We start from the raw sequence: 26,767 nt of genomic DNA, 5'->3' as shown, positions 1-26,767 counted from the left end.
GGATCCAGTCTGATGCCTGGGGGTAATTCTAAGGTAAGGAATCTATGACTAACGTGTCTCTTTCAGATCTGTGACTCAGGGTGAGTGGTTGAAAAGTTTCAGCAGTCTGTCCATCATCTTGTTGTGTTTGCTATGTTCTCCCTAAGTGGCCAAGGGTATGCCCAGATGTGGGTCCCTTGCTCGCCATGCCACTGGATTCAAGCTAGCTTGAATGATGAGGGGTGAAACCTCAAACTTGGTAACAGGATGCTTGTTTCTAGTCCAGGGAGGACCTGGCCTGGCAGTTTAGGCTGGACTGTTCCCATGAGGAACAGGGTAAAGATTGATTTGCATATGGCTGGGTCCAAACTGGGGTGGTATAGTGAGCGAAAGAGCGATGGATTACACTCAGATCTGTGACTGGGGTGAGTGTTTGAAATATTTCAGCACTCTGTCCATCATTCTGTTGTGTTTGCACTGAGTCGCACAATACCACCTACCATTGTGCAGCAGTACTGCTTTAAAGTTTCCGGATCCAGTCTGAAACCTGGGGAATATACGCAAGATGAGGAATTTGTGGTTAGAAGTATCCATTAGAAATTAACCTTTGCACTGTCAATCATCAACATTACCAGTAGAGCACTGTATAAAATAATGTGTCCCAGATCCTTTATTTTACTTTTACTATACTGTTCCTGCAGGTTTAGGAATAACCCAACAGAGGTGGCATGCACTCCAGAGCTTATAAGCAAGACCTTCCGCTTGGAAACTTAGGCTGCCTCTCCAGGGGTCAGGGATTCAATCCCTTGGGAGGTTTAGGGTGACTTTTAATGAAACGTGTGTCGGGCTGCCTCACTTCCTACTGCCCCTCCCCTCCAACCACACTAAAAACATTGGTGGTGCTACTCTGCATTCTTGGGGCACCACAGAATAAAAAATATGCAACTTTCTGCCCTTTAAAATGGCTAATGGGGCACTTGTTAGCTCCAAACTTCAATAAGTTATCTTTTAGCGCCTCAGTCTTCAAGTGTCAAGATGGGATCTGTGTGGGTTCTTTTTTCAATACTAACTACAAGGAATAAGAATGGACAAACCCCACAAATTTCTAGTGTTCTATTATAGGGCAAATTGAATAGGATTACAATGCAGATAAGAACTAGGGCAATGCCTTTGTATCTTGTAAGTCCCAGCAATTAATCCTTGCCTTTTACCTTGACTGTTGTGTTCACTGAAAGAAAATACACTGGACTTTCAAGAAAACTCTGCATAAACAAGGTAGCACAGCTGTGCGAAGCCATGCTCATTAATTTAGTCACAAAGCCATCCCTCTTTGTGCAGCTCATTAGCTTAACTGAGTTCCCACAGGTCATCTTTTTCCTACAATGCTGGTTTAAGCTCATTCTTGTGGAGATAAGCTTGAATTTGAAGCTTATGATACCATGAAAGAGAAGGAAAAGTTACTTACCTTTGGTAATGCATTATCTGGTAAAGACTATATCTAGATGCAGATTCCTTATCTTTGAATTTCCCAGGCGTCAGACTGGATCCAGAAACATTTGCGTGAGCAGTATCCATGTGCACCATTGGGTGGCTCCATTCTGCTCCGTGGGGCATCATCGGCGCTGGATGTGACGTCTGAGTCGCCTATATAGGCGCCACCCATGTACGCAGATCTCAGTTACTTTTCAAGTTTTACACAGCAGAAGCTATGAAGTGCACTGACTAGTGTATGTCCAAACTAGGGCCCGGAAAAGGGAGGAACCCTAGCCCTACAAATAAGTCTGCAGAGCGGGGAGGCATGGGTGGGTGTGTAGGAATTGTCTCTACCAGATAACGCATTACCAAAGGTAAGTAACTTGTTTAGCTGATAGATAATTCTAGGTGCAGATTCCTTACCCAATTCATACTTCCTGGTGATGGGCTGTGGACAAATTACTGGACTAGAAAGTCCTGTAGGACCGAACTGGCGAAATGCCCATCCCTACAGACCTGACTGTCTAGGCAGTAGTGTTTAGCAAACGTGTGCAGTGAAGCCCACATTGCATCCTGGCAGATCTCCAGGACTGGCACTCCACGAACAAACGAAGAGGCTGTTTCTTAGCCAGGGAGTAGCAGATCTTAATACAGATAACAACCCCGTGTAAAATGGTCTGTTTCTGCACTTCCCAAACATTTTCAGCTCCCACATAACCGGCGAAGAGTTGGTCATCCACTCGGAACTCTTTTGTGCAGTCAAGGTAAAACAACAAGGCTCTTTTGGGTTCAGACCATGGAGACGCTCCTCTTCTTTAGAGGGATGCGGAGGAGCATAAAAGGTGGGCAGTTCGACCGACTGACCAATCTCAGGAAGGAAAGAGGCTCGGGTGCGAAGCACCACCTTATCCTGAACTTTCATGAGATAAGGAGACTTGGATGGTAAAGCCTACAGCTCACTCACCGTCCAGGCAGATGATATTGCTACTAGAAAAGCTGTTTTGATGGTGAACAACCTGAGCGGGCAATTATGTTGTAGAGGCTCAAGGGGAGCGCACATAAGGTAAGTGAGCACTAAGTTCAGATCCCACTGAGGCATAATGAAGGGCAAAGGAGAAAACATATGTACACGCTGTTTCAGGAACCTATTTACAATACAGGACCTGACTAAAGAGAATTAGTCAGGCAGCTGCAGGAAAGCGGACAGAGCAGAAAGATAACCCTTAAGAGTGTCCAGAGGAGAGCCCTACTGGGCGAGGGTAAGAAGAAAGAGAAGAATATCAGAAAGAGAGGCAGGAAAAGGGTCAAGAGACTTTTCTGTACACAACTTTACAAATTTTTGCCAATGGCAGGCCTATACCATCTTGGTGAAGGGCCGCCTGGCCACCAAGATAATCTTACACACTTCGAGAGGAATGTCAAAAGCTATCAACAACTGCCGCTCAATCTCCACCCAAGTAGGCAAAGAGTTGACAGGTACGAGTGGAGGACCCATCCCTGCTGCAGTGACAGAAGATCCTACCAAAGGGACAGCCTGATTGGAGTAGAAGCTCAGGATACCAGACTCTCCTTGCCCAGTCAGGAGCCCCAAGAATGACTTGGGTCTAAGCTCCACTCATGACGAAAACCGTCGGTGAGCGGTAGCCGCCTTGGAAACCATAAGGCACAACACTACTGATATTGCGCATTCTCTTTGGAAGCAAATAGATCTAACCAAGGCTCTCCCCACTGGTGCAAGAGAACTTGCGCCACCTCCGGTTGGAGATGTCATTTGTGACCCGCTAAGCATCGACGGCTGAGTTTGTCTGCCCTGGTGTTCAGAGAACCTGCCAGGTGTTAAATCACCAGGAATATGTCCTTCTTTTCCAGCCATATCCAGGGGCGGCGGGCCTCTTGATAAAGAGTCCACACGCACACACGGCCCTGCTTGCTGTAGTACCACATAGCGGTTGCGTGGTCTATGAACACTTGCACCAACTTCCCTTTGACAGAGTGAAGAAATGCTTTTAACGCCAATCGGATCGCCCGGAGCTCCAACAAGTTGATTTAGAACCCCTGACTCTGCCGGAGACCAAAGTCCTCTGATCCCCACCTCTCCCAGATGAACGCCTCATCCCAGGAGTGACGCATCTGTCGCCAATGTGAGATCTGGTGGGGAAGGGAGAGGGGTCTGCCTCTGACCCAATCGTGGTTTGTTAGCCACCACTGCAGGATCTTTGCAGTTCCCTCCAAGATCTGGACCATGTGGGAGAAATTTCCCTGATCCTGCACCCGCTGGAACTTCAGGTCCCACTGGAGAGCCCGCATACGCCATCTGGCATGGTTTACTAACAGGATGCAGGAGGCCATGAGTCCCTTCAGAGTCATTCTTACCAAAATCCAGGATATAGGCGGAAACATTGGTATCATAACCTGAATATCCTGCACTCGCTTCTGGGGAGGATAAGCCCGAAACTGAACAGTGTCCAGAACAGCTCAGATGAAAGGGAGCATCTAAGAATGAGTCCGGTGTGACTTCAGCATGTTTATAGTGAATCCCGGCAAATTCATGATGTCTGCCGTAGTATGGAAGTGGAGGGCAACAGTCTGAAATGTGGACGTCTTCAACAGGCAGTCCTCGAGGTAGGGGGAAGACTGGAATCCCTAGCCTGTGCAGATGAGCTGCGACCATCACCTTGGTGAACACTCAAGGGGTGCTGGAAAGGCCAAAATGTAGCACAGTGAATTGAAAGTGCTTATGGCCTACCTTGAACTGCAGGTAATGACTACGCGCTGGCAGGATGGGGATGCGAAAATATGTATCCTGCATGTCCAACGCTCCCAGCCAGTGTCCTTGGTCTAGGGCAGATGAGAACTGAGTCAACGTGAGCATCTTGAATTTCTCCTTTTTGAGGGAGAGATTAACAGTCCGAAGGTCTAGAATGGGACGAAGACCTTTGTTCTTTTGGGTATCATGAAATAGAGGGAATGAGTCCAAGGGTCTCCAGAGGTTTGGCAGAGGTTAAAGTTAGATAGAACCTTACTCTCTAAAGTGGTAGCTTGGTCAAGCAGTAAGGCAGTATCAGAGGACAATGTTAGGCATTTGATGTACACACTGAGTCAGCAAATGAATTCACACACAAGAACTGAACTCTAGGCCAATTATTTTTGTATAAAATATATATACTGTTGTTTATTTTTAGAACCAAGCAAGCCTGACACAGGTAAGCATTAAGTTACTTTTCAGACGTGAAATGCTGTTGTTGAATACTTTCAAAATACAGTAGGACTTTGTACCAATACGAGTTTACAGACTTAGTAGACTCAGTACAAAGGAATCAATAGGCTTTTTCAGTAAAATGCAATTAAAATTACTTTTCGGATTACTTCTACTAACACAGTGCTGGATGCTAGATTCAGCACCGGGGCATTTCTTGAAAACAGTTGAGTAAATGCATTTTAGTTAGATGTACGATTTCTAAAGAATATTATTGTATTTCAAAAGTTCACACTTTTTTCACATAGAATCACCAATGTTATCCTATAGGAGTAATTGCACCCTGCAGGTAAGTTACTTTAACGTTACTTTTTTTACTCAGTGCTGGATACCTAGATTCAGCACTGGGACATTTCCTGAAAACAGTTGAGAAAATGCGTTTTGGATATTCGAGTGAGTTTTAGGGAATATTCTTAGTTTTCAAAAGTCGACACTTGGAAACTTTTTGGGAGAAAAAGTGTCAATGTTATTCTATGAGGAAAAAGAGGTTATCGGTTTCCAGGTAGGTAATAGGTCTTTGGAGTTAGGGTTCTGGGTAAGACTCAGGGGTCTCCCAGGGTCAGTGATGCATTGTTGTTGAACCCTCAGCGGCACTAAGGTGACCGGGTGCAGAGTGTTGAGGCCCAATGTTATCCTTTGGAGGATAGGGGGGCTCCGGTTGGTGGCTGCTGGCAAGCAGGCCAAGGGGTTGTGGGAACAAAGTTCCTAGGGTTTAACTCAGGGCTAGTTGGGGATCAAGTTAGCACTAAAGGGGCACTCGCAGCAGCACTAGGACGGTCGGTGCAGGGTGGTGTTTTGAGGTCGGGTGCCCCGTTGATTTCAATGGAGATTCTCCAGGACAAAGAAACACTGCAGGTTCGGGGACGAGGATCTTCCAGGAGCGACCACCACTTCGAGGGGTAAGTAGGGATGGTGAGGGTTGGTTAGGCACCGCTGGGTTCGGCACACAAGGCCGTGGGGCGTCGGGTGCAGGGGTGCCTTTGGACATTGGGTTTTCTTACCCGCTCTGGTTGCGGCAGGGGGAATCCTCTGGATTGAGGCTGCCGGCGTCATCTGGAGGCTTGAGGAAGGTCAGGGGTCGCCGGATCTTGGGTCAGGATCGCCGGGGGACCTCCTCGTGGTATTTTTCCACTCAAGCTCGGGACGAGTTCGGCGGGTGCAGAGTTTGCTGGATTTGCGGTTCCTGGCTGGCACCAGAAGCTGCAGTTCAAACACGTCCCGTGTTCATGGGAGAAACAGCTTGGAAAGTGAAGGCAGGCAGGCCCTCCGGAATTTTTGAGGTTGCTGTTCGTAATGATAAACTCCCAGCACCATATACTCACTGCACTTACAGTGCCCAGGAATGGACCTGGGTACTGTAGGGGTACAGGGCTCATGCACCTGTACCCTCACCACTGGCATAGGGCACCCAGCTAGAGGGGTGACTGATGTATGCCACGGCAGTGGTTTGTGGGCATGGCACACAGGGATGTGTGCCATATCGAATCTTCACTTTTTTCTGCACCATAACACGCAACCTGCAAAGGCAGTGTGTGAGTGTCAGGGTACACGGCCTCTAAATGTGGCACAATAAGTGTTTCTTTTTTTTATTTATTTTTTTATTTTAGGAGTTTTATATAGTGCTTGCTGGACCCGAGGGTATCAGAGCGCTTTACAACATGTACAGTTAAGTGCAATTATGCAGTACAGATATTATGATAGTAAATGGAGGATCAAGCCACGTATAGCTCAGATACAAGAGTGGGCGAGCATGGAGCGGGTAGGTTGTCGCTTCTTCTGGACGAGTTTCTAATCAGATTCTAAGCTTAACCCGGTCGGGAGACCGAGAGGTTTTCTCGGTCCACGTCAAAGTCCACTGTCAGGAGAATACAGAAAGATGGAGAACCATGAAAGGAGCATCCTTGGATCTTATCGTTTCGCTGGAGAGCGGTCTAGGAAGGGGACTTTGAGTAGGTTCTTGAATTTAGGGAATGAGGGGATCGTTCTGATGTGGGGGGGATGGAGTTCCAGATTTTTGGGGTGTTACCAGTAAAAGATTTGGCTGCGGTGTTTTGCTTGCGAGTTTTTAGAGGGATGAGCAATAGAGTGTTGGAGCTCCTGAGGTTCCTGGACTGGCCGGCTCTTTTGAGTTTAGCGGCTAAGTATTCCGGTTTGCCTGTGTGTAGGGCTTTATGCGTGAGGCAAGCTGTTCTAAAGCTGTCTCGAAGTTCAATTGAAAGCCATTTAAGTTCCCTGAGTGCAGGAGAGATGTGGTCGAATTTCTTAGTTCCTGTGACCATTCTTGCTGCAGCATTGAAGGTTGTTTTTAGGGGTGCTAGGTGAGATTTTGCTGTTTCGGTCAGGGCTGCAATCCCATAGTCGATTCTGGAGAGCACCAGTGCTTGCGTGGCTTGTTGGAGATCTTTAGGAGGAAGGAAGGGTTTTATTTTGTATAATAGTTTCAGGTTGAGAAAAGCACTTTTGGCGGATCTCGTAATGTGTTTTTTCAAGTTCAATTTCAGGTCTAGGGTAAAACCTAGAGATTTTACCGAGTCCACTGGGGTGAGGGTACCATTGAGGGCATCGATGGCTTTCAGCCATTCTTCAATTTGGGGGTTTTCGTCTCTGTTGGAGATGAGGAGTACTTCCGTTTTCTCTTGACTGAGTTTCAGGTGGTTGATTGCGAGCCAGTGTTGCACCTTCTTGAGCGTGGTATTTAATTTTTCGGATGTCGTCGATGGAGGTGGTTTCCAGATAGATTTGCGTATCGTCTGCATATAGGTGGAAAGGGATGTTAGAGTTCCTGAGCAGTGTGGTAAGGGGTTCCATGTAGATGTTGAAAAGCAGGGGGGAGAGCACTGACCCTTGGGGGACACCTCTACTGGTTGGAGGTCGGACTCAAAGTTTTTGATTTTTATTCTTTGTGAGCGGTTGTGAAGAAAAGAGGAGAACCCGTGGAGGACTGTCTCTTCAAGACCAGCTCTTTCTTGGAGGACCTTGAGGAGCAGCGAGTGATAGACTGCATCGAACGCAGCCGATAAGTCTAGGAGGATGAGAAGGCAGCATTGATCCGAATCCAGTGACTTGTGAAGATTGTCTAGGACATTGATGATTGCTGTTTCGGTGCTGCAGCCTTTTCTGAAGCCAGATCGATGGGGATCTAGGAGATTGATGTTGTCCAGGTGATGAGTCAGCTGAGGGAGTACACATCTTTCCAGGATTTTGGACAGAAGGTGAAAGTTCGATACAGGTCTAAAGTAGTTCATATCCTCTGTGTTTAGTCCTGTTTTTTTCAGTAGTGGCATGACTTGGCCTACTTTGAGGCAGTCTGGTACAATTCCAGAGCTCAGAGAGCTGTTAATGATCTTGCACCATATCGGGGCTAGGGTGAGCTTCAGGTCCTTGGCCAAACGCGGGGGCAGATGGTCTTGAGCATGGGATGATGGATTAGCCGTGGAGATTAGATTGACTATCTCCGCTTCCTGAATAGGGATGAAGAAGGACCATTGTTTTGGAAGGTTCACGGAGGCACCATCCTTAGTTTCGTACGCCTTGCTCTCGGTGGGGGGAGAGATTCGCGCCAAGCGAGAGGTCGATCTTGTCGATTTTGTCATTGAAAAGGACAGCGAAGTTGTCGCATTGTTCTATGGATGCCAGTATTGAAGAAGTCGTAGGCTTGGATGTTTGATTCCTGATGATATTGAAGAGTTCTTTGGGACGTTTTTTTGCGGTGTTTAGCGCAGAACAGAAGAAAGCTGACTTTGTATTCTTAATGTGCTTTTTGTAATTCCTGCGGGCTTCATTAAGTTGGTCACGATGGAGGGTAGAGGGATTGTTCCTCCAGATTCTTCCTGAGGCTCTGAGCTGCAGCCCTTAGGGGCCTTCTCTGGTCACAGTGTCCTGGGTACCTGTGGTACCATTTACCAGGGGCTGACATGTGGCCAGAGATGCCAATTGGGTTTAGACTTCAATGCAGTTTTAGGGAAGGAACATAGGCCCTGGGCACCTGATTAGCCAGAGCCCAGGGCACACTCAGTCAAAGAACATCAGCAATTCAGCATAAAAGTGGGGGCATACCATGCAAGAAAGAGGGCACTTTCTCTCAAATAACAACCACTGCTTACTTCTTAATCTAAAGGGAACGTGTCTTGGGACACTGAGGCTTGGACCATCAAGCTCTCAGGGGTAGGATGTAGGCTGATGAAACTTGGATCACCCAAGGCAGGGCAATGGCGGCATGCTATAGTACTGGTCACAGGAACATGTGTGCTAGGTTTGGACCAGGAACCTAGAAGGACATCTGTTAAGTGTTTTATTAAAGAGCAAAAGGGGTTCAGAAAAGGATGTCCCAGGATTAAGCACTTCAGTCAAGAGATTAATCTTGACTTGCACCAAGGGCAGTTCCAGGCCAAGGACTACTGCCGCCCCCTTTACCACCATAGCATAAGAAGCTCCCTCCTCCATAGCCATAGGCAGAGAGAGTATATCAGTATCTGAAGAGGTACAAAACAATTACCCAATGCACACCAATATACAGTACAGAAAGAGATGTCTCAATGGGCATATTATAATACAAATGAACAAGTTCAGAACAAAAAAAGAGGGAAGCGAAGTTGTGCGGTTCCTCTTTAATTTGTATGGATGGCCAGCCGACACGTGTTTCGTCGTCAAGCGATCACAATGCTTGTACGACTCATCAGGGCTGTAACGCGATGAAAAAGGACCATAGGTCGCTAAGCCGGTGATACTTCCAACCCGGCCCCTGCTCGAGACCAGGTTACTGCTTGTTGGTAATTGGTGCTCCAAAAATCGAGAGTGATGCAGTTGGGGCACGCTCTATGTTTCAGAACGGTGCTCCAGGCAATACGGTAAAAACGGAGCCACAAATGAAAGAAAGCGAAGCCTCTGTTTACTTTGGTCCTTAAATATATGGGTTGGACAATTCTTAGTGGTGGTCCAAGATGCTGGTAATCGCACAAATGCGTGCGTTCAGAGATTGCGGCGTGTTGCTGGTGGCACAGTCAGCGGGATGTGTAACTCCTCGCAGCGGTTCCGGGTACTAAGAATTGTCCAACCCATATATTTAAGGACCAAAGTAAACAGAGGCTTCGCTTTCTTTCATTTGTGGCTCCGTTTTTACCGTATTGCCTGGAGCACCGTTCTGAAACATAGAGCGTGCCCCAACTGCATCACTCTCGATTTTTGGAGCACCAATTACCAACAAGCAGTAACCTGGTCTCGAGCAGGGGCCGGGTTGGAAGTATCACCGGCTTAGCGACCTATGGTCCTTTTTCATCGCGTTACAGCCCTGATGAGTCGTACAAGCATTGTGATCGCTTGACGACGAAACACGTGTCGGCTGGCCATCCATACAAATTAAAGAGGAACCGCACAACTTCGCTTCCCTCTTTTTTTGTTCTGAACTTGTTCATTTGTATTATAATATGCCCATTGAGACATCTCTTTCTGTACTGTATATTGGTGTGCATTGGGTAATTGTTTTGTACTTGTTAAACGTGTGCTCTGCACACTCTCTAGAGGGGTTTAGGGCCTTTGTCCCCTCACCTTTTTGCACCCAGACCTAACTTTTCCTCACACTTACGTAAGCTGTGCGCCCAGTATTTCCCTGAACTTTTAAAAAACCCGTCCCCCACAGTTTCAGTATCTGAAGAGGTGTCCAGACCACTGGCCTCCACAAGCTCCTCATACCAGTCCAAATCCTCTCCAGAAGTGTCTAACTGTTGTTCTAAAGATTCCAGAGACCCCTCCCACTCCTCTCCCATGATTAAAACCTCTTCAAAATGTACAGGGAATGGATTAAAGCTCTGGACTCTGTCGGCGCCGGAGTTGACAGAGACTGATGTTGATCTGTCTCCGAGTCGCCGGGAATTAGAATGGGCCTGGCGCCGAGAGCATCAACCTTGGGACCGGCGCTGGGGAAGGTCGCGTTGGCACATATCTGGACCCATCAGAGCGGAAGTTGCAGGGCCCGAAGGTGCATCGGAGGGGTCGGCCCACTCAAGTCAAGTCAAAACTTTATTCGGAGACATGTAAATCATGCCCATAAAAGTACATACATATAATACATGTTAAAGGAAAATACACTTTACAATCGCAATCCGCAAAAAATACAGTATGATACATATAACAAATCAAATAACACACTTTAAAAAGTTTCCAGTGGATAAATTATTTTAAAAATTGTTTAAAAATTCATGCTTTTCCTAGAACTAATTGCCTTGAGTAAATAACTAGCCGTATAAAAACAGATGTCAGGGTGATGCAAATTAAAAAGTAATTTCATTGCCGCTTTGATGGTTCTTGCTCCAAATTTAATAAATAAAGGTTTTAAAAAGAATTTACGATATTCACTATACAGGTTACATATAAGTAGAAAGTGCTCTGTGCTTTGTTCTGAAATGTTATCGCACCGACATGGACCTGTAGGGCGCATCTTAATCTCAGGGAATGCAACCAATAGGTGGACCGTACCCATCCTCATCCTGGTAAGAACAAACCGATGTTGCCCTTTAGTTACCTGGAAGAGGTAAGGGTGTAGGCCCACAAATTCGTTCAATTGGTTGTAACGTATACAGGTGGAAAGTTTGAGATCATCCGTGGCTCGTCTTTCAGCACAGTGATTTAAGAAGATTGATTTCAGACTGTCTTTAGAAAGGTCCGAAGCAGAACAATGATCTAATGTAACGTTTAACCCAAACACATTAGAGAAGGATTCAATTGTGTATTTAATCCATGGGATTTTGAGAAAATAGTCTAGACGTAAACAATCCTCAATGATAACCCTATTAAATGAGGTTTCGTCTTTCAACCAGACCGAACGCCAAAGTGTCAGAGGTCTCAACAGTAATAGGTCATTTAGATGATTTAGTCCTAGTTCTTTATGGGCCAAATTATTCGCAGTGGATGTCGGGAGACACAATAATTTTTTCAGAAATTTATTCTCTTCTACCAGTAAAGGTTCTACCCTGGATACCCCCCATATCCCTGCTCCGTAGAGAGCAGCCGAAAGACACCTAGCTTCAAAGATCTTAAGCATTTCTTTGGGCCTTCTACTACCTAATTTGCTTGCAAAAGCAAATATTCCATTGGCGCTCCTAATCATTTTGTCGCGCACCACCTTATGCTCGACATCCCAGCGACCATTTTTAGAGAAGGTAACCCCCAGGTAGCAGAAATTTTCCACACACTGCACCACCTGACCATCAATAAGAAACCTATAGGGTGTTTTAGTTTTGACATTTCTAGCTCCACACTCCATCACATATGTCTTGCTCTTGTTAATGACCAACTTTCTTCTTTCAATAAAGGCCACAAAGTTGTCCATCAAAAGCTGTAGACCCCGAGGAGCCCTAGAAAGCAACACAGCGTCGTCCGCATAGAGTAACACGGGGATGGTACTTGTGTTTACTCTAGGGGCGTCCGCTGGTGCTTTCTTAAGGATCGAGTCTACTTCATTAATAAACAGAGTGAAAAGCAAGGGTGCCAAAACACACCCTTGTCTGATATCTCTCCTGACCCTGAATTTGTCTGTACATTCGCCCGAGAGCCCGTACCGAACACTCGAGCTAAGCCTCTCGTACAAACGGGCCAGAAAATAGATAATTCCCCTAGGTGCTCCCATTTCTAGCAAGGTAGTCCATAGTATGGCATGATCAACCAAGTCAAAAGCGCTGCTCAGATCAGCGAAACAAAGGTAGAGTGAACCATTTTTTGATCGGGTATATTTCCCTATCAGGAGTTCCAGGTTTAAACATTGTTCAATGCAACCTCTTCCTTTCCTGAACCCATATTGGCAGTCTGTCATTATCTGATTGGACTCTGCCCATTCTTCTAATCGGACGAGGAGTACACGGCTCATAATCTTGACGGACGAATCCAGCAATGAAATTGGCCGGTAGTTTTTAACGTTTCCTCGGCCCCCTTTCTTGTGAATGGGGACTATTATTGATTCAGACCAGGTACACGGGATAGTATAGCGAACAGCAGCATTAAAAACTTTGACTAGTACTGGCCCCCAAGTCTCAGGTGCGGATTTATACACATCAACTGGAACACCATCGGGTCCCTGGGCCTTTCCGCCCTTACTAGCCCTGATACTACTTAGAACCTCCTGTAAGGTGATATCTAGGCTAAGTACTGGCCAAGAGCAACTTGTCGTCAACATTACCATATTGGAATTAAAAATACCGGAGAAGTGCTGTACCCATGACTCCTTACCTACGTTTGAGGTTAACACGGGGAATTTATCATCTTTTAAAAAAGGGCTGTTTGCAACTGTCCAAAAAAGAGTACAATTTTTCGAAACAGCCGCTAGATCGAATCTCTCCCAAGCTTCCTCTCGTAGTTCAGCTTTCCTTTGCTTAAGAGCTAAATTATAGTCAGATCTGAGCTTAGCTACAACCGTTTTGTCTCTAGGTTTGGTGGATAATGCCTTTTTTAAGGTCTTCAGGGCCACAGTACATGCATTATTGAACCATCCCCTGGCTTTATTGTTAATATTTCCAGCAGCCCTAGTAAACTTACCACTAATAAAAACATTGATTTTAGTAAAGTGAATAATACAGGCCTCCAAGTTTGACTTCTCATCAATGATTGATGTAATGTCATTTGAGCAGCATGAGATAATGCAATTAGAAGTTACTTCAGCTTTATCCCCAGCCCACCTTATTCTAAATCCGTTCGGCCTATGTACATCAATGTTTGTGATAGGGCTACTATCTGGAATAATACAAACTTTCCAAAACCTGGTTTCAATAACAAGACAGTTATGATCACTAACCATATAGTCTACAACCTTGACATCAGAACTAAAATGAGCTAGTTCGGAAGACATACAAATAAAGTCAATTACAGTGTTCGCCCCCCCTCCCCACAAAAGTTGGCAAGCTATCACACTTCCCATCCTGCTCAATCTCTAGAACCTCCATATCATAGGCGAGTAGGAAGGAATTCAAAGTTTCTCCATATGTATTGTGTGGGAAATGTGTAGCTGGCTCTCCAACACGGTTCAAAGTGCCACACAACCTTTGGTTAGAGAGAGGGCAAACAGAAATATTAAAATCTCCAACATATATGAACTCAAAAACTGTATTAGAAGCTTTCATCAATTGTTTGATTACGATGTCTAATTCTAAAATAACCATGTGTCTGCTAGCATCAAAAACATTATTATACATATTAATCAATAGAATGTTTTTGTCTGCCTCATCGGCTAACCACAGCAGTTGGGAATTATTGCCCACGGTGATATGCTCCTTCACCCTAATTCGCATTTTCACAGAAATCAGAATTAGCAAACCACCTTTGGCCCTCCCTGAAGTAGTTGCCACTGCTGGTAGCTCATATGCTACAAAACCATCAAGGCCCTTGAAGTTTAGACACCAAGTCTCTTGCAGACATAAAATATCAAATGTTCTGATCAATTCTAGCCACCCTAATACTTCAAATTTAGAAGCTAGTCCTGCTATGTTCCAACTAGCAATATGGCAAGATGTTGATGCCCCCTCTAAGATATTGCAAGGTGTACCCACAGACTTATGCAGTATACTACCTATAGTATTTGGGGACTGATATAGGTCTACTCCTGCGGATGCATCGGCAATCTCGTGTCTGACCTCTTGTCAATCGCAGTTATTAAGACCAGACAGGGCATCAAACCTGTTTTGTAATAGCAGGCTTGGTACTAGGGGAGAAGCCCAACGGTTATGCATATTCAAGTTGTTGTCCCATCCTAATGCTGGCGTTTTTGGTAGGGTTACATTTTGCTGTTCCCCATAAAAGAATTTTAATGTTAGGGGAACCACCGTACCTCTTCTACGCTGAGGCGGAAGAATATGCGTTAGGACATTTGGGAGTACTCCAGGGTGTGCAAAGGTCACCGCCACACAATCCCCTTTAAATCTTTTCCCAATCCAGGGAACGCGTTTAACTGCTTTAATATCGTGTGCCAATTGCTGTATCCCTCCAGGTGCTAACCTCATATTACCTGAGAGCCAGTGGAGGGCCTTACTAGTCAGAGAGCTAGATGACTCGGTAGTGCCGGCGTCCAAAAGGGGAACATTAGCTAACACCAGCACAACAGGTGAGGCTTCCTCAATAAACTGCGGTGGGTCTATACCGTGAACTTGTGCTTGTGGTAAATGTACTATCAACGGGCGCCCTTCTGCTGTTGTTACGTGTTGATTACCTTTTGGGGCCGGCATATGGACTTGATTAGTCAGCACACCAGATGTCCCTTCTCCAACTTGGTTAACCCCTTCGGTAGTATTTCTTGTTGTTAATAAGATATTAAGACAGCCTATTTCCTCCTTCAACTTGGTTTGCACACCTCCAAGTCTTTTTACTTCAGCCTGCAATTTATCAATTTTAGAGATCAGAGGTTATACAATTTCATTAAGTTTACCCTCTAAAACCTCAAGCAGTTTACTAAACATTTCATCATCCCCTCTGTTTCTTAAAGTCCCTTCCCCTACAGCCTTTTGGGGAGCTCTCGAGGAGCCTGGGGATAATGTTCTTTTCCTTTTCGCTCTTGGCCTTGAACCGCCCTGTTTCCGCTGATTCTTCACACAGGTGCGCACAGGCCGGGGTGTGTGCTCAATCGGTGGTAAATTGTCCTCCATAGGACCGATTACTATTTCTGGGTCTGAATCTATAACATTGTCAAAGTCTACATCCTGAATAACAGGGGATGGTGACGTGCTCAATGGCTGGCTACCAGACCCAATAATAGGTGATGCATTTGTTGAGACCCTGGTTTCCACCAGCACGAAAGGGCTATCGTCAGTCGACAGAGGTAAAGTAGGGCTTAACCTGCGCAGATCTGGTGACTGGCTTAGCCCAAGTGATTCCCTCCTTTGTTCATTTATTTTCTTTACTGTTTGCACAACATAGTTATCCATGGTGTTTGCGGACAGAGCAGCAGGTTTCTTTTTGGACATTGTCTGTATATAATGCAGTTAACAAACGTCACAGGGACGACAACAGAATCTTACTTGTAGAAACGTCTCTGAAGGGACAGGGGGTCGGGCCCAGCCCCTGCCGATGACGGCCGTAGACGGCCCGCCCTTTGCCCGGGCTTAGCCCGGCGTCCCGCTCGCGTCCCACGCAGCGGTACGTTAGGTCAGTTATGTAGAATATGTGACAACCTGGGGGCGGGGCTCTCAGGGTGCGCAGACCAGCTGACTCGGGTCACGCAGGGACTCCTGGACAAGCGAGTCCCTGCAGCGCACACACCTGAGGCTGATGACTTTCTCCCCTCGCCTGTGCAGGCAATCCAGGCAGCAAACTTTCAGGCAAGGCGCTACGGCGGGTCCGAGTCCACAAAGAAGCAATGCGGACAGAGCAGCAGAGTCCCAGAGCGTCCCGCAGCAGATTCAGGCAAGGCGCACTCAAATACTCAGCGCATGGCCGAGTAAAACTCTTTTACTTGAATTTGGATCGCTCCGGCTCTCAGAAAAGGGGGGATGCGCTTAGTCGAACCTGGCTCTGGCTCTGCAGAACCGTGCCAGGAACGCTGATGATCCTTACTTGTCTCGTCAATTCTCAACGGACGAGTTGAATTCGAAGGCCATTTAGACAACTTCTTCTTCTTGTACCTCTTCCCCGAGTGTCCCGAGGACCTCGAGTGTGATCAAGAGGACTTGAGACTTCTGGAGCGTTCCTGCAACCTTCTCTTCCTCGAACGTGACCAGGACCCCTGAGGAGTCACATTTAATGGCGGCAGCTGCCGGGCTGCAAGTAGCTTAAGCGACCACTACCTTACAGCCTTTGCGCCATGGCCTGGCAGTCAGAGCACGACTTTAAGTCGTGGTCGCGCTCAAGGCACCATAAGCGAACAAGGTGCGGGTCGGACACCGACATGGTGCGATGACACGCGCCACATCGTTTAAATTGTACCTTTCTAGAGGTCAATAATCAATAAGAGACAGAGGTAAGCTCTTCTCCGATCAGCGCTAACTGGCGCAGAAAGAAAGGAACTGACATCCACGTGCTTGGGTGGCACCTATATAGGTGACTGCGACGTCACATCCGGCGCCAATGACACCACACGGAGCCGAATGGAATCACCCGCCGGCACGCAGGGGTACTGCTCACAAAAAAGTTCCCGGATTCAGTCTGATGCCTGTGAAATTCAAAGGTAAGGAATCTGCAGCCAGAAGTCTATATCAGATTTACATTTTACTTACTTGTAATCTTAGCTCTCCAACATTGGTACTTCCTTGAATTTAGAACTATTCACCTCCTCCCAGATGAACCAGAAGTATGGCTGGAAATTAAAGATGGGATCCTTATTCTCTTCCGAGCTACAATAGAAACTGCCTCAACTGACAATACCATGTATTCTGACTCACTACAAGCTCTTGGTACCCTCAAGTGTCAGTGCCAACATTTTCTCATCAGAGTGCTGCCTAGCTGCACCATGTTTTACCCACAACACGCAATGAGATGTTAGTATGAATGGGATATACTTAAAAAGAAAATGGAAATGGTCTACTTCTTCCTCACTAGGTTTACGCCCCAAAAGTAGTACTGCAACATACATACAAAATGATGCCCTTATACAGGCATGCCTTCTCTGTAAGAGTAATTCTTTTGTTTTAATGAAACCGTTCTCAAATTAGAACACACATTACATTTACAAATATGAAGAAAGGCTCATGCAGGTGAATTCGAGAGTCATAAAACTTGCACTTGGATCGATTAGGTTACTGTCCCTAGCAGTGCATACAGTTTGGCTAGGGAATAATATAGAAACTCCCAAGGTGCAAAAGGGTCATGATATAAAAAGTCTTACTAAAAGATAGTAATTCCCCAAACAGCAGTAAAAAAAAGGCGTCAGTCACCTAATGGCACAGTGTTTATCAAGATAATGGTGCACCGCAGGAACTAAACATTAACCAGGAACAATTGGTTTAACTATAATTAAATAAATAAGCATAGAGATACACAAAGCTGGTGATTTAAGCTTACCAGAATTAATACAGAATGGTCTCGGCAAATCTGGTTGATACAGCTGTAGGCATTTCTTCTCATATACATCAGAGACTGTTCTTTTGGAACCTGTACACAGAAAAAAAGGTTATATTTAGAATAAGAAACATAAACAGAACTGCTACCAAAACACCTTCATATTATTGACAAAGAAGCACCACAGTACATCATGCAGTACCAGCCCTAGAACCCTTCATTCCTTCTCAAGATGTGGCATTGAGTAGACAGATCAGAAGAGCCGAGAACATCCACAGTCTTAGAGAGCAGTTCAAACAAATTGGAGCACTGGATGTAAAACCAACACCTATGCTTTCATCACTGCTTCCACGGGGGAGGCACACAGGCTACTAATGTCGAGTGCCATTATCCACGAAAATCCTGCCCATACTGGAGAAGGAAATGTGACTTTACCAGGAAAACGCGAATCATCTTACACATGTACTTTCTTTGAATTTGCAAAAAGAACATGTCCACCATGGACAGCATCCAGGAATACATTTTTCAAAGAGATTACATGCCTATAAGTGGCACAATATCATGTTCTTTCTACGTGTCCATGCCAAATAGCCAATCAGAAATACAAAGCCCATTTGCTTTCAGACAGTCTGAGAAGTTCGAAGGCTGTAGGTTGCGCTAGCGCGTTGCTGATTACTTTGTTTTTAATAATACTCGTTTTTAACTCTTTGCACGATATTCTTGCACGTGCTGTGCTCACCACTTATTGTTCATTCTGACTGCCTTCCCGGTCCACCGCAGCTTGTGTGTGCTCTTTGAGTGGAGGGAGCGTCATCTCTCATAGACGATACAAAAGGGGATGATGGACGGAGCGCTTGAACAAATCAAACACTCACCCCCAGTCAACTGATCTGGGTTTAATCCATCACCATTCTTTAGTTCACTCAGCCACCCCAGTTCAGACATGGCTATATGCAAATCAGTCTGACCCTGTGCCTTATGGGAACAGTCCAGCCCGAACTGCCAAGCCATGTCTTCCTTGGACCGGAAACAAGCATCCTGGGACCGGTTTCGGATTCATAATCCTCATCAGCCAGGCTATCTTGAATCCAGTGGCCAAGTGAACAAGGGACTCACGTCTGAGCATACCCTGCCACACTCAGGGCGAACAAAGCGATACAAAAGGGGATGATGGACGGAGCGCTTGAACAAATCAAACACTCACCCCCAGTGAACTAAAGAATGGTGATGGATTAAACCCAGATCAGTTGACTGGGGGTGAGTGTTTGATTTGTTCAAACGCTCCGTCCATCATCCCCTTTTGTATCTCTCATAGACAGCAGAGGGATTCCTACCTACTTCCAGTCAGGGCACACTAGAGCGGCCATTGTGGCGGGGTGACGCTCTAGTGGTTGTGGAGCCCCTGACTATTTCAAGGCAGCATGGCACTGTCGCAAGCTCGTCTGCGCCCGTCCCCGGACGGACGGCGGCCAGGGCCAGAGATGCTGCCCGATCCAGTGCTGCTATCAGATCCACTTATACACAGATCGAGCTGTTCGCTCTCAGAACCCACCCCTGCCCTTGTATGCCCTTTACGAATCTTGAAGACACCACGGTGGACTACACATGTCGGCACTGTGATTTCTCCATTAATGGGGCAAGCCCTCATAGCTGCACCCCATCACGGCCTCTTCAACCTCCCCCGGCCCTCTAAAAGGTGACACTCAAGGCTGGGCTGATTAACTGCAGGTCCCTGGTTAAACATGCTTTGGATATTTAGCAATCCATTATTGATAACAATTGGGATCTGCTATTTTTGACAGAGACATGGCTTAGGGAGGACACCAATCCCGCTCTTTCCCTAGCCACTCCTGATGGCCATAGCATTGTTTGCGCTAATAGGAAGAATGGACAATTGGGGGGGGAGAAGGGGGGGGAGAGGGGAGGGGTTAGTGGCCATTATTTATAAAAACCAAATGGGAGGTTACAGCAGCTCCCTTTGAACTAGTGGATTCGATGGAGGGGCTATCTTTTTGTATAAAGCCCTCAGCAACTTCCTCCTGCTCAGGCCTCCTGCTTTATAGACCACCGAGTTCCAGCGCGGCGGATATGGCGAGCATTGCTGACTACATTGCGCAAGCCAGTATACGTTACACTAATTTTACTGTCTTAAGGGATCTGAATCTACATGTGGACGATATCTCATGCCCACGCAGCTCTAATTTTATTGCCACTTTAATAGGATACAATATGATTCAACACGTCTCTGCCCCTACTCATAAAGCAGGGCATGCCTTGGACCTGATCTGCTCAAATTTGCCAGATATCACAGTATACGCTCCGATACCTGTGATTTGGTCGGATCATTTTTTGATCCCTTTTCAATTTAGATGGCCTAGCCCTATGAAATCTACCTTCACTTCCAAAGAATTCAGAAGGAACTTCAGTAACATTACCTCGGTTTCACTAACGCAATTCACTAAGAATTCTAATCCTATTCCCTCCCATGATCTGGATGTCAGGATCTTGCACCAGAATAAGTGGGTCGCTGGGGGACTGGAGGCCCTGGTGCCACTAAAATTTGTAAAATCTCCTAGGTCGTCTCCCTCTGCGCCATGGTTTTCGGAGGAGGTTAGACAAAAAAAGGCGGAATGTAAAAGACTAGAACGTGGTTGGAGCAGACGTACTCTGCTGACAGTAAGGCAAGCTATCGGGCAGCCCTTAAAGAATACCGTAGACTCCTTATAAAAAGCAAAAGAGAATTTCTAGCTGAGAGAATAGACAATGCTAAAAGCACCTCCATGGAGATTTTTAAAATTGTCAAGTCCTTTACCGATCCTTTAACCCTTACCCACTCCTACTCTCCCTCACAGAGCTTATGTAATAAACTCTCCGAGTTTTTTGAGGATAAGATTGCCGCGATATACGCATCTTTCCCGGATTCAGAAGATGATCCCCTATTCTCTATTGAATCTGGTCTAGGAAAGCCTCACAGCATAGTCCTTTCGGAGTTTGCTGACATGGCAGAGGAAGCCTCGCTCTTAGAATTGCAAAAGTGTAAATCGGGCTCCCCGAGTGATCCCATGCCAGCTAAACAATATAAAGTCTTGGCGGAGTTCCTCAACCCGCATATGAATCCTATTTGGAACTCATCACTTAAACTGGGAATATATCCGATGGCTTGGAAACATGCCTTTCTCCAGCCTATTTTAAAAAAGGTGAATGCGGATCCGGAAGTCCCGGGTAACTACAGACCCATCTCTCTACTGCCCGCCCCCGCCAAGATCTTGGACAAGTTAGCCTTTCAACAACTGGCCGGCTTCATTGAGGCGATTGATCTTCTCCACGAGTCTCAATCCGGCTTTCGGGCCGGTTATAGTACAGAAACGGCATTAATTGAAACGGGCGACTCAATACGCTGGGCGGTAGATGGAGGTTCAAAGGCGGTGTTAGTGCTGTTAGACTTGTCTGCAGCATTTGACACCGTCTCACACTCCATCCTCCTAAATCGACTTAAGGCCATAGGAATTCAGGGCAAGGTACTGACTTGGATAACGTCCTTTCTCTCAGACCGCAAACAACAGGTTCAAACTCATCCTTTTACATCACCGGTTAAACCTCTTAAATGGGGCTTGCCACAGGGCTCTGCTTTGAGCCCGCTGCTTTTTAATGTTTATTTAACCCCCCTTGCGGAGATGATCTCCAAAATGGGGATCAAAATTGTTTCTTATGCGGACGATACCCAGCTTTTATTTACTTTCAAGGCGGTATCGGTCACCACTTTTGATCCCCTTAAAACATGTCTCAGGAACATTGCGGCCTGGATGGACCGCAATTTCCTGAGACTCAACAGTGATAAGACTGAGATCTTATTTTTTAATCAACCCTCCCCTCTCTCCCCTACTCTATGGTGGCCGGAGCTTTTGGGTACGGCTCCCCTTCTTAAAGAATCAGTGAAGAACTTAGGAGTCAGATGGGACAGTCAGTTATCCCTCGGAGTTCCGGTCCAAACTTTTTCAGCCGCTTGTTTTGGGAAAATCAAAACCATTAGGAAATGTATTAACTACCTGCCAAGCGCCACATGCAAAACAGTAGTCCATGCCTTAATAACTTCCCATTTGGACTCACAAATGGTTTATATCTCGGCCTTTCCCTGGGATTGATTCGCAGACTACAGACAGTACAAAACGCTGCTGCCCGATTAATCTGTGGTACCCCTCTCAGACAACTTATCTCTCCTTTTTTGCGCCAACTTCATTGGCTTCCCATCGCTAAGCGAATTGAATTTAAGGTCCTGACACTGGCATTTCGGCGGGCAAGGGGCTAGAGACCGCTTATCTTAAAAGGAGACTCCGCCCCTATTCTCAATCCAGATCGATACGGTCCAACACCCAAGGCCAGCTGATCATACCCAAATTTAAAAAAGCCAGATCCAGTGGAAAATCTTTTGAGGTGGGTGCCACTAAATGCTGGAACAAACTTCCCACGCATCTACGGCATATCCAGACGGAACCTCTGTTTCGTAAAGCCCTTAAAACCTGGCTATTTAGCCGCCCGGACTAGACCAGCCTGCCTTTCCTGCCCTCCTCACTGTCTGTGACAGCGCAGGGACACCCCGTTGGGGTAGCTGCGCGCTTAACAAGTGCCTATAATAATAATTTGGCCGAGAAACAAGCAAAAAAGCCCCACTTTTAAATTCTACCATCAAAGTTAAACCAAAGCCGATTAAAGTGCCTTCAAACATGTTTACACTTACAGAAAACCTAACCGTGCATCTTTCAGGATTTTAATTGCTGCTCTTTCCCAGAAAGCCCCGAGCATCCGTTTATCAGTTCATTTTTAGAAAGACAGACTGAACATAGTTCTACTATGCAATACAAAACATGAATGATGGAGAACTGAGATTACAAGTGAGTAACCTTCCTCCCCTGCTCATGCTGTTTGATATTCATAAACAGTAGAACAGATTGGTTAGAATATTACAAAAAGGGGCAAACGGAAAAACAGGCAAATTGAAAAACACATCTGAATAGTGCACAAAAGGGCTTGACTTACCAGTCCACCCACCCTGTATTGTCACAATAAATGGAACAATGCATGGCAAATATGTAGACTTATATCCAGGTATGTGCTTTACATATGTTTGGGAAAAGAAGGGTTGTCGTGACAACAGATGTGGTTATCTTGCTAATGTGCAACGAGCCCCAGGTCTTCCCATAAGGCGGTCTCTTGGCCTTCTGAAAGCATGTGGTTGTAGAGGATAGTATACACCAAGAAATGAGCTTCTTTAAAAAAGCAAAGCTGGGTAGGAGTAGCCCACAAACAGTTGCCTTAAACCAAATCTCTTTTGTCTCATCAATATATTACCAAAGGCCTGCCTACATCAACACTTACAATGATGGATTCTGAAAGAAATTTGCCAACAAAATCCTGGAAATCTAGAATCATTTGTGGAAGGAAAAATGGTTGAGTACTTAATACTATCATTTATTTAAATAAAATAAATTATTCAGTTTTCAGAACAATACAAAACAAATCAGTGCAGAATTGCATTATTAAGTACTTTCAAAGTATTAGTGTGGTAGGCGTGGGGACAGAAGTTTCCCAGGTGAGGGTGAAGAAACAGGGGTAAGGGAAAAACAGCAGGCATCCACATACTTTCAAGAGATACATGAGGGGATAATGCAAACGGCTGAGCTATTCATAGTTCTTAAGTGGACCCACCAGCAGTAGAGGGAGTAGTTGAATGTAGGTGAGGGAGGGTCATCGGCTCAGTCAATCTAGATCTAGTGTCATCTACCGCAACAGGGGCTGTGTCATCTTCCTCCGATGTGGCAGAGTCATACCCACCTCTCAGGAGTGTGTTGTGTCCACCCAACTTGTCTAGCATATTACCCCAATACTTAAGGTCTCTCTCTGCTTTATTATCAGTACAAAATCTCCGAAGTCGGGCTCCTCAGCTGCTGCCCATTCCAGAAAGTCAGTCCGCCACTTAGACAGAGTTTGTGAGATAGGACATTCCTAGTGTATGGCTATGCAAAGTCGTGCCAGTACTAAACCCAGTTGAGCTAATCTGTAACACGTGTTTCCCTTTCTTGGGCGGAGGCTGCAATCACAGCAGGCAGTGTTGGGTGTATGTTCTACTTTTACCTTTGTCACTTTGCACACTTCCTAAAGTGCCGGGCCCCAAAATGTTTGTAACTGCACACAGATCCATGCTATATGTCCAAAGTCTGCTATTATTACTCCACATCTAGCGCAGCCCGGCGACAGTGTCGGAAAAGTCCTATGTGAGATCTGTGGCATCAAAGTAAAATTCTATCAGCTTAAATCAGGCCTTACTGGCTACGTCTCACACCTGTGCCAGAGCTCTATTCCATTTCCCATCTGTAAGTGGGGTCTCCAATTCCCTGTCCCAGGAGGCATGCATCAGAGTAATATTCATCTTTTTCTTAGGGCTGCATTTAGCCAGGAGATAATACCTTTGGAGGAGCCTGGTCCGCCAAGACCTGGAACACCCTCCCCATCCACCTACGGGAGACCCAGGACCTGCTGGCCTTCAGGAGACTTCTCAAGACCTGGCTGTTCAAGCAGTAGCAGCACCCCCTCCCCCACCAGCGCCTTGAGACCCTCATGGGTGAGTAGCGCGCTTTACAAATGTTTGATTGATTGTAGAACTTACAATTGATCTGGCTCCTCTGGGAATGACGTCCTGATCCAGCAACTTGTGTGCGATATTCTTGCATATTGCAAGAACTGTCCCGATCTACACTTTAGTGAGTTTAAACCTCCTCTACGGACATACAATTGACACTCAGGGATAGGTCTCCCTCTCCCTGGCAACCACCAAAGTGCAGCGTATTGAAACAGGCCGGTCGGATACTATTGTTGGAGATCCGGGTGTATGAGACCCCCCGGCTAAGATCCAATTTCAGGATCTCCAGGCGGACTGTGCTCCTCTTACCTGCCAAAACCAGGTTCACCATCAACGGGTCAATCTGCTGAAACAGCGTGGATGGCAGCACACAGAACCAATTCAGCAAGGCATAAAGGCAGCAGGATAATGAGAAAACTTTGCTTAAGGATACTCTACCTTTTGGCAACAGGGGAAGTGTAGTCCAGAATCGAACCAAGGCTGCCAGGCCTTCCATTACTCTGCACATATTCAGCTCGATTTTAGGCGGCAGTCATGTGCTATCTGCAGATCCAAATATCTGAAACTCTGAGTTTCCCATGGCAAACCCACCACTGGAATGTCGGATGCATCCACATTAGCCAGGGCTGCCAAGGGGTATAGCACGTTTTGTGACGATTAACGTAGAGTTCCAATGCTGCCCCAAATTTCACCATCAATCGCATGCGAATAGGCACAGAGCATTCAGGGCCCTTCGCACAAATCAACTTAGTGTCAGCATACATGGATATGACGGGTCTTATTTCCCAACTGTATTCCCCAATCTTGCGTCTGATCTCTGAGATACGTCATCATTGCCTCCATAGAGGGGTGAACAGGAGAGGCGAAAACAAGCATCCCTTCGCATACCGCTCTCCATACTAAAGGTGTCAGACACCTCATTACCAACGCCGACTCGCACATTAGGCACGTTATACAGCAGTTGCACCCATGCCAGGAACTCTTCCCTGAGATCCCACCCATCGGACGACCTCGCATATGTATGTCTAGAACAAGGTGTTAAAAAACTTCTCTATATCTACGGCTGCCCTCAAGTCAGCGGCCCGGGTTTCATGCATCATGTGGGATAGACGTCTCTAGTTCATAGGAGTACCTCTTCCCAGCATAAAGCCACATTGATCATCCTGAACTAGGTGCGTTACCACCAGCTTGTAAGATCCCAGGTCAGCAGGGTCCTAGCATGGTTTGGGAGCATAATTACAAGTGCTTTCCGCACTTAGGCTGGGAGTTCGCTGACTTTACATGCCTCAAGGAGGGTCTTAAGGAGCGCAGGGAGGCGGAGTTCGCCTGGAAATACTCGACAGGGAGACCATCTGGTCCCAGACATTTCCATCTGTCTTGGTTTCAAAGGGCCTCGCCAAATTCCTCCAATGTTATGACTTCACCGAGCCCCTCTGCCTGAGCTTCTGTCAACCACGGAATGGCAATCTCGACTCCGGGGCTGCAGCGTGTGCTGGCACTGCGTACACTCCAGCGAGGTGCTTGCATAATAATTGGGTAATCGCCACCTGACCCATTATTACCTTACCATCAAGTCTGTTGAGGGCGAAAATAAGCAGTAGGGGACATTTAAGCAGCCAGGCCAGCATGTTACCCGATCTATCGCCCTCTCTGGGAAGGCTTTGCGTATAGCCCTTCCAGACATGATAATCTAGCCTGTCACAGATGGCCGCTACTTTCTTATGCGCCTCTGCAAAGGACTCATTTCGTACTTCACGTGCTGGTCTCTGTAGCCCTATGAGGCGTTCCTCAACTCTTGTTCCAATTTTCTTCTGATACCATAGGTCTTACTGAGGCTTACACCTGGAATAACCACCTTGAGAGCCCCCCCCCCCACTCTGCACTGTGCGACTGTGCGGTGTTCCAGTCATTAGTTAAGTAGCCTTGTAGAGCTTCCTTCATATCTATCTTATATTCCAGGTCTCCCAACGCATCAGGCTAAAGCCTCCACAGGGGAACACAGGGCTGGTGTTCCCTCGCTCCACACTCCAATAGTAAGAGGGCATGGTTGGAGAGAAATCTCACCTGATAAGCTCACCTTCTAAATATTAAGGATGCCCTCGTTTGTAAGGAGGAACGGTCCAACCTACTGTGTGTTCCGTGAGAGGGTGAATAACAATAATATTCCTTTATCTTGGGGTGGAACTCCTGCCATATATCAACAAGTTGAAGCCTAGTCATTGTTTCATGCAGCCCACCACCATACGGGGCGATTGAGCCCGTCCGGGACGGATGAAGGTCTAACAGATCATCCAAAACACACTTACAATCCCCCATACAAATGATGGGCAATCCCACGTAGTAGAGCAATTTGGATTCTAAAGCTCCAAAGAACTCGTCATCACCAACATTGGGTGCAAACACGTTAAGCATGCACCTTTCCTGCCCGTCCAGTATACCATGCAACAGTACATACCATA

The 26,767-nt window shown here is 46.3% G+C and overlaps 1 protein-coding gene across 5 annotated transcripts in view; it reads right to left on the bottom strand.

The window, feature by feature from the left end:
* Positions 1 to 26,767, bottom strand: part of LOC144762305 (exportin-5-like) — a 2,106,094-nt gene that overhangs the window by 1,189,568 nt on the left and 889,759 nt on the right. For all 5 annotated transcript variants that reach the window (XM_078647454.1, XM_078647456.1, XM_078647455.1 and 2 more), the window contains exon 17: positions 17,678 to 17,767. In XM_078647454.1, the coding sequence (XP_078503580.1) occupies positions 17,678 to 17,767 (90 nt within the window). The remainder of the gene's footprint in view (positions 1 to 17,677; positions 17,768 to 26,767) is intronic.

The sequence above is a fragment of the Lissotriton helveticus genome, chromosome 6 (genome assembly GCF_964261635.1).
Source record: "Lissotriton helveticus chromosome 6, aLisHel1.1, whole genome shotgun sequence".
Taxonomy (NCBI): Eukaryota; Metazoa; Chordata; class Amphibia; order Caudata; family Salamandridae; genus Lissotriton; species Lissotriton helveticus.
The sequence above is the reverse complement of the archived record's forward strand: the minus strand, read 5'-3'. Positions and strand labels throughout refer to the sequence as shown.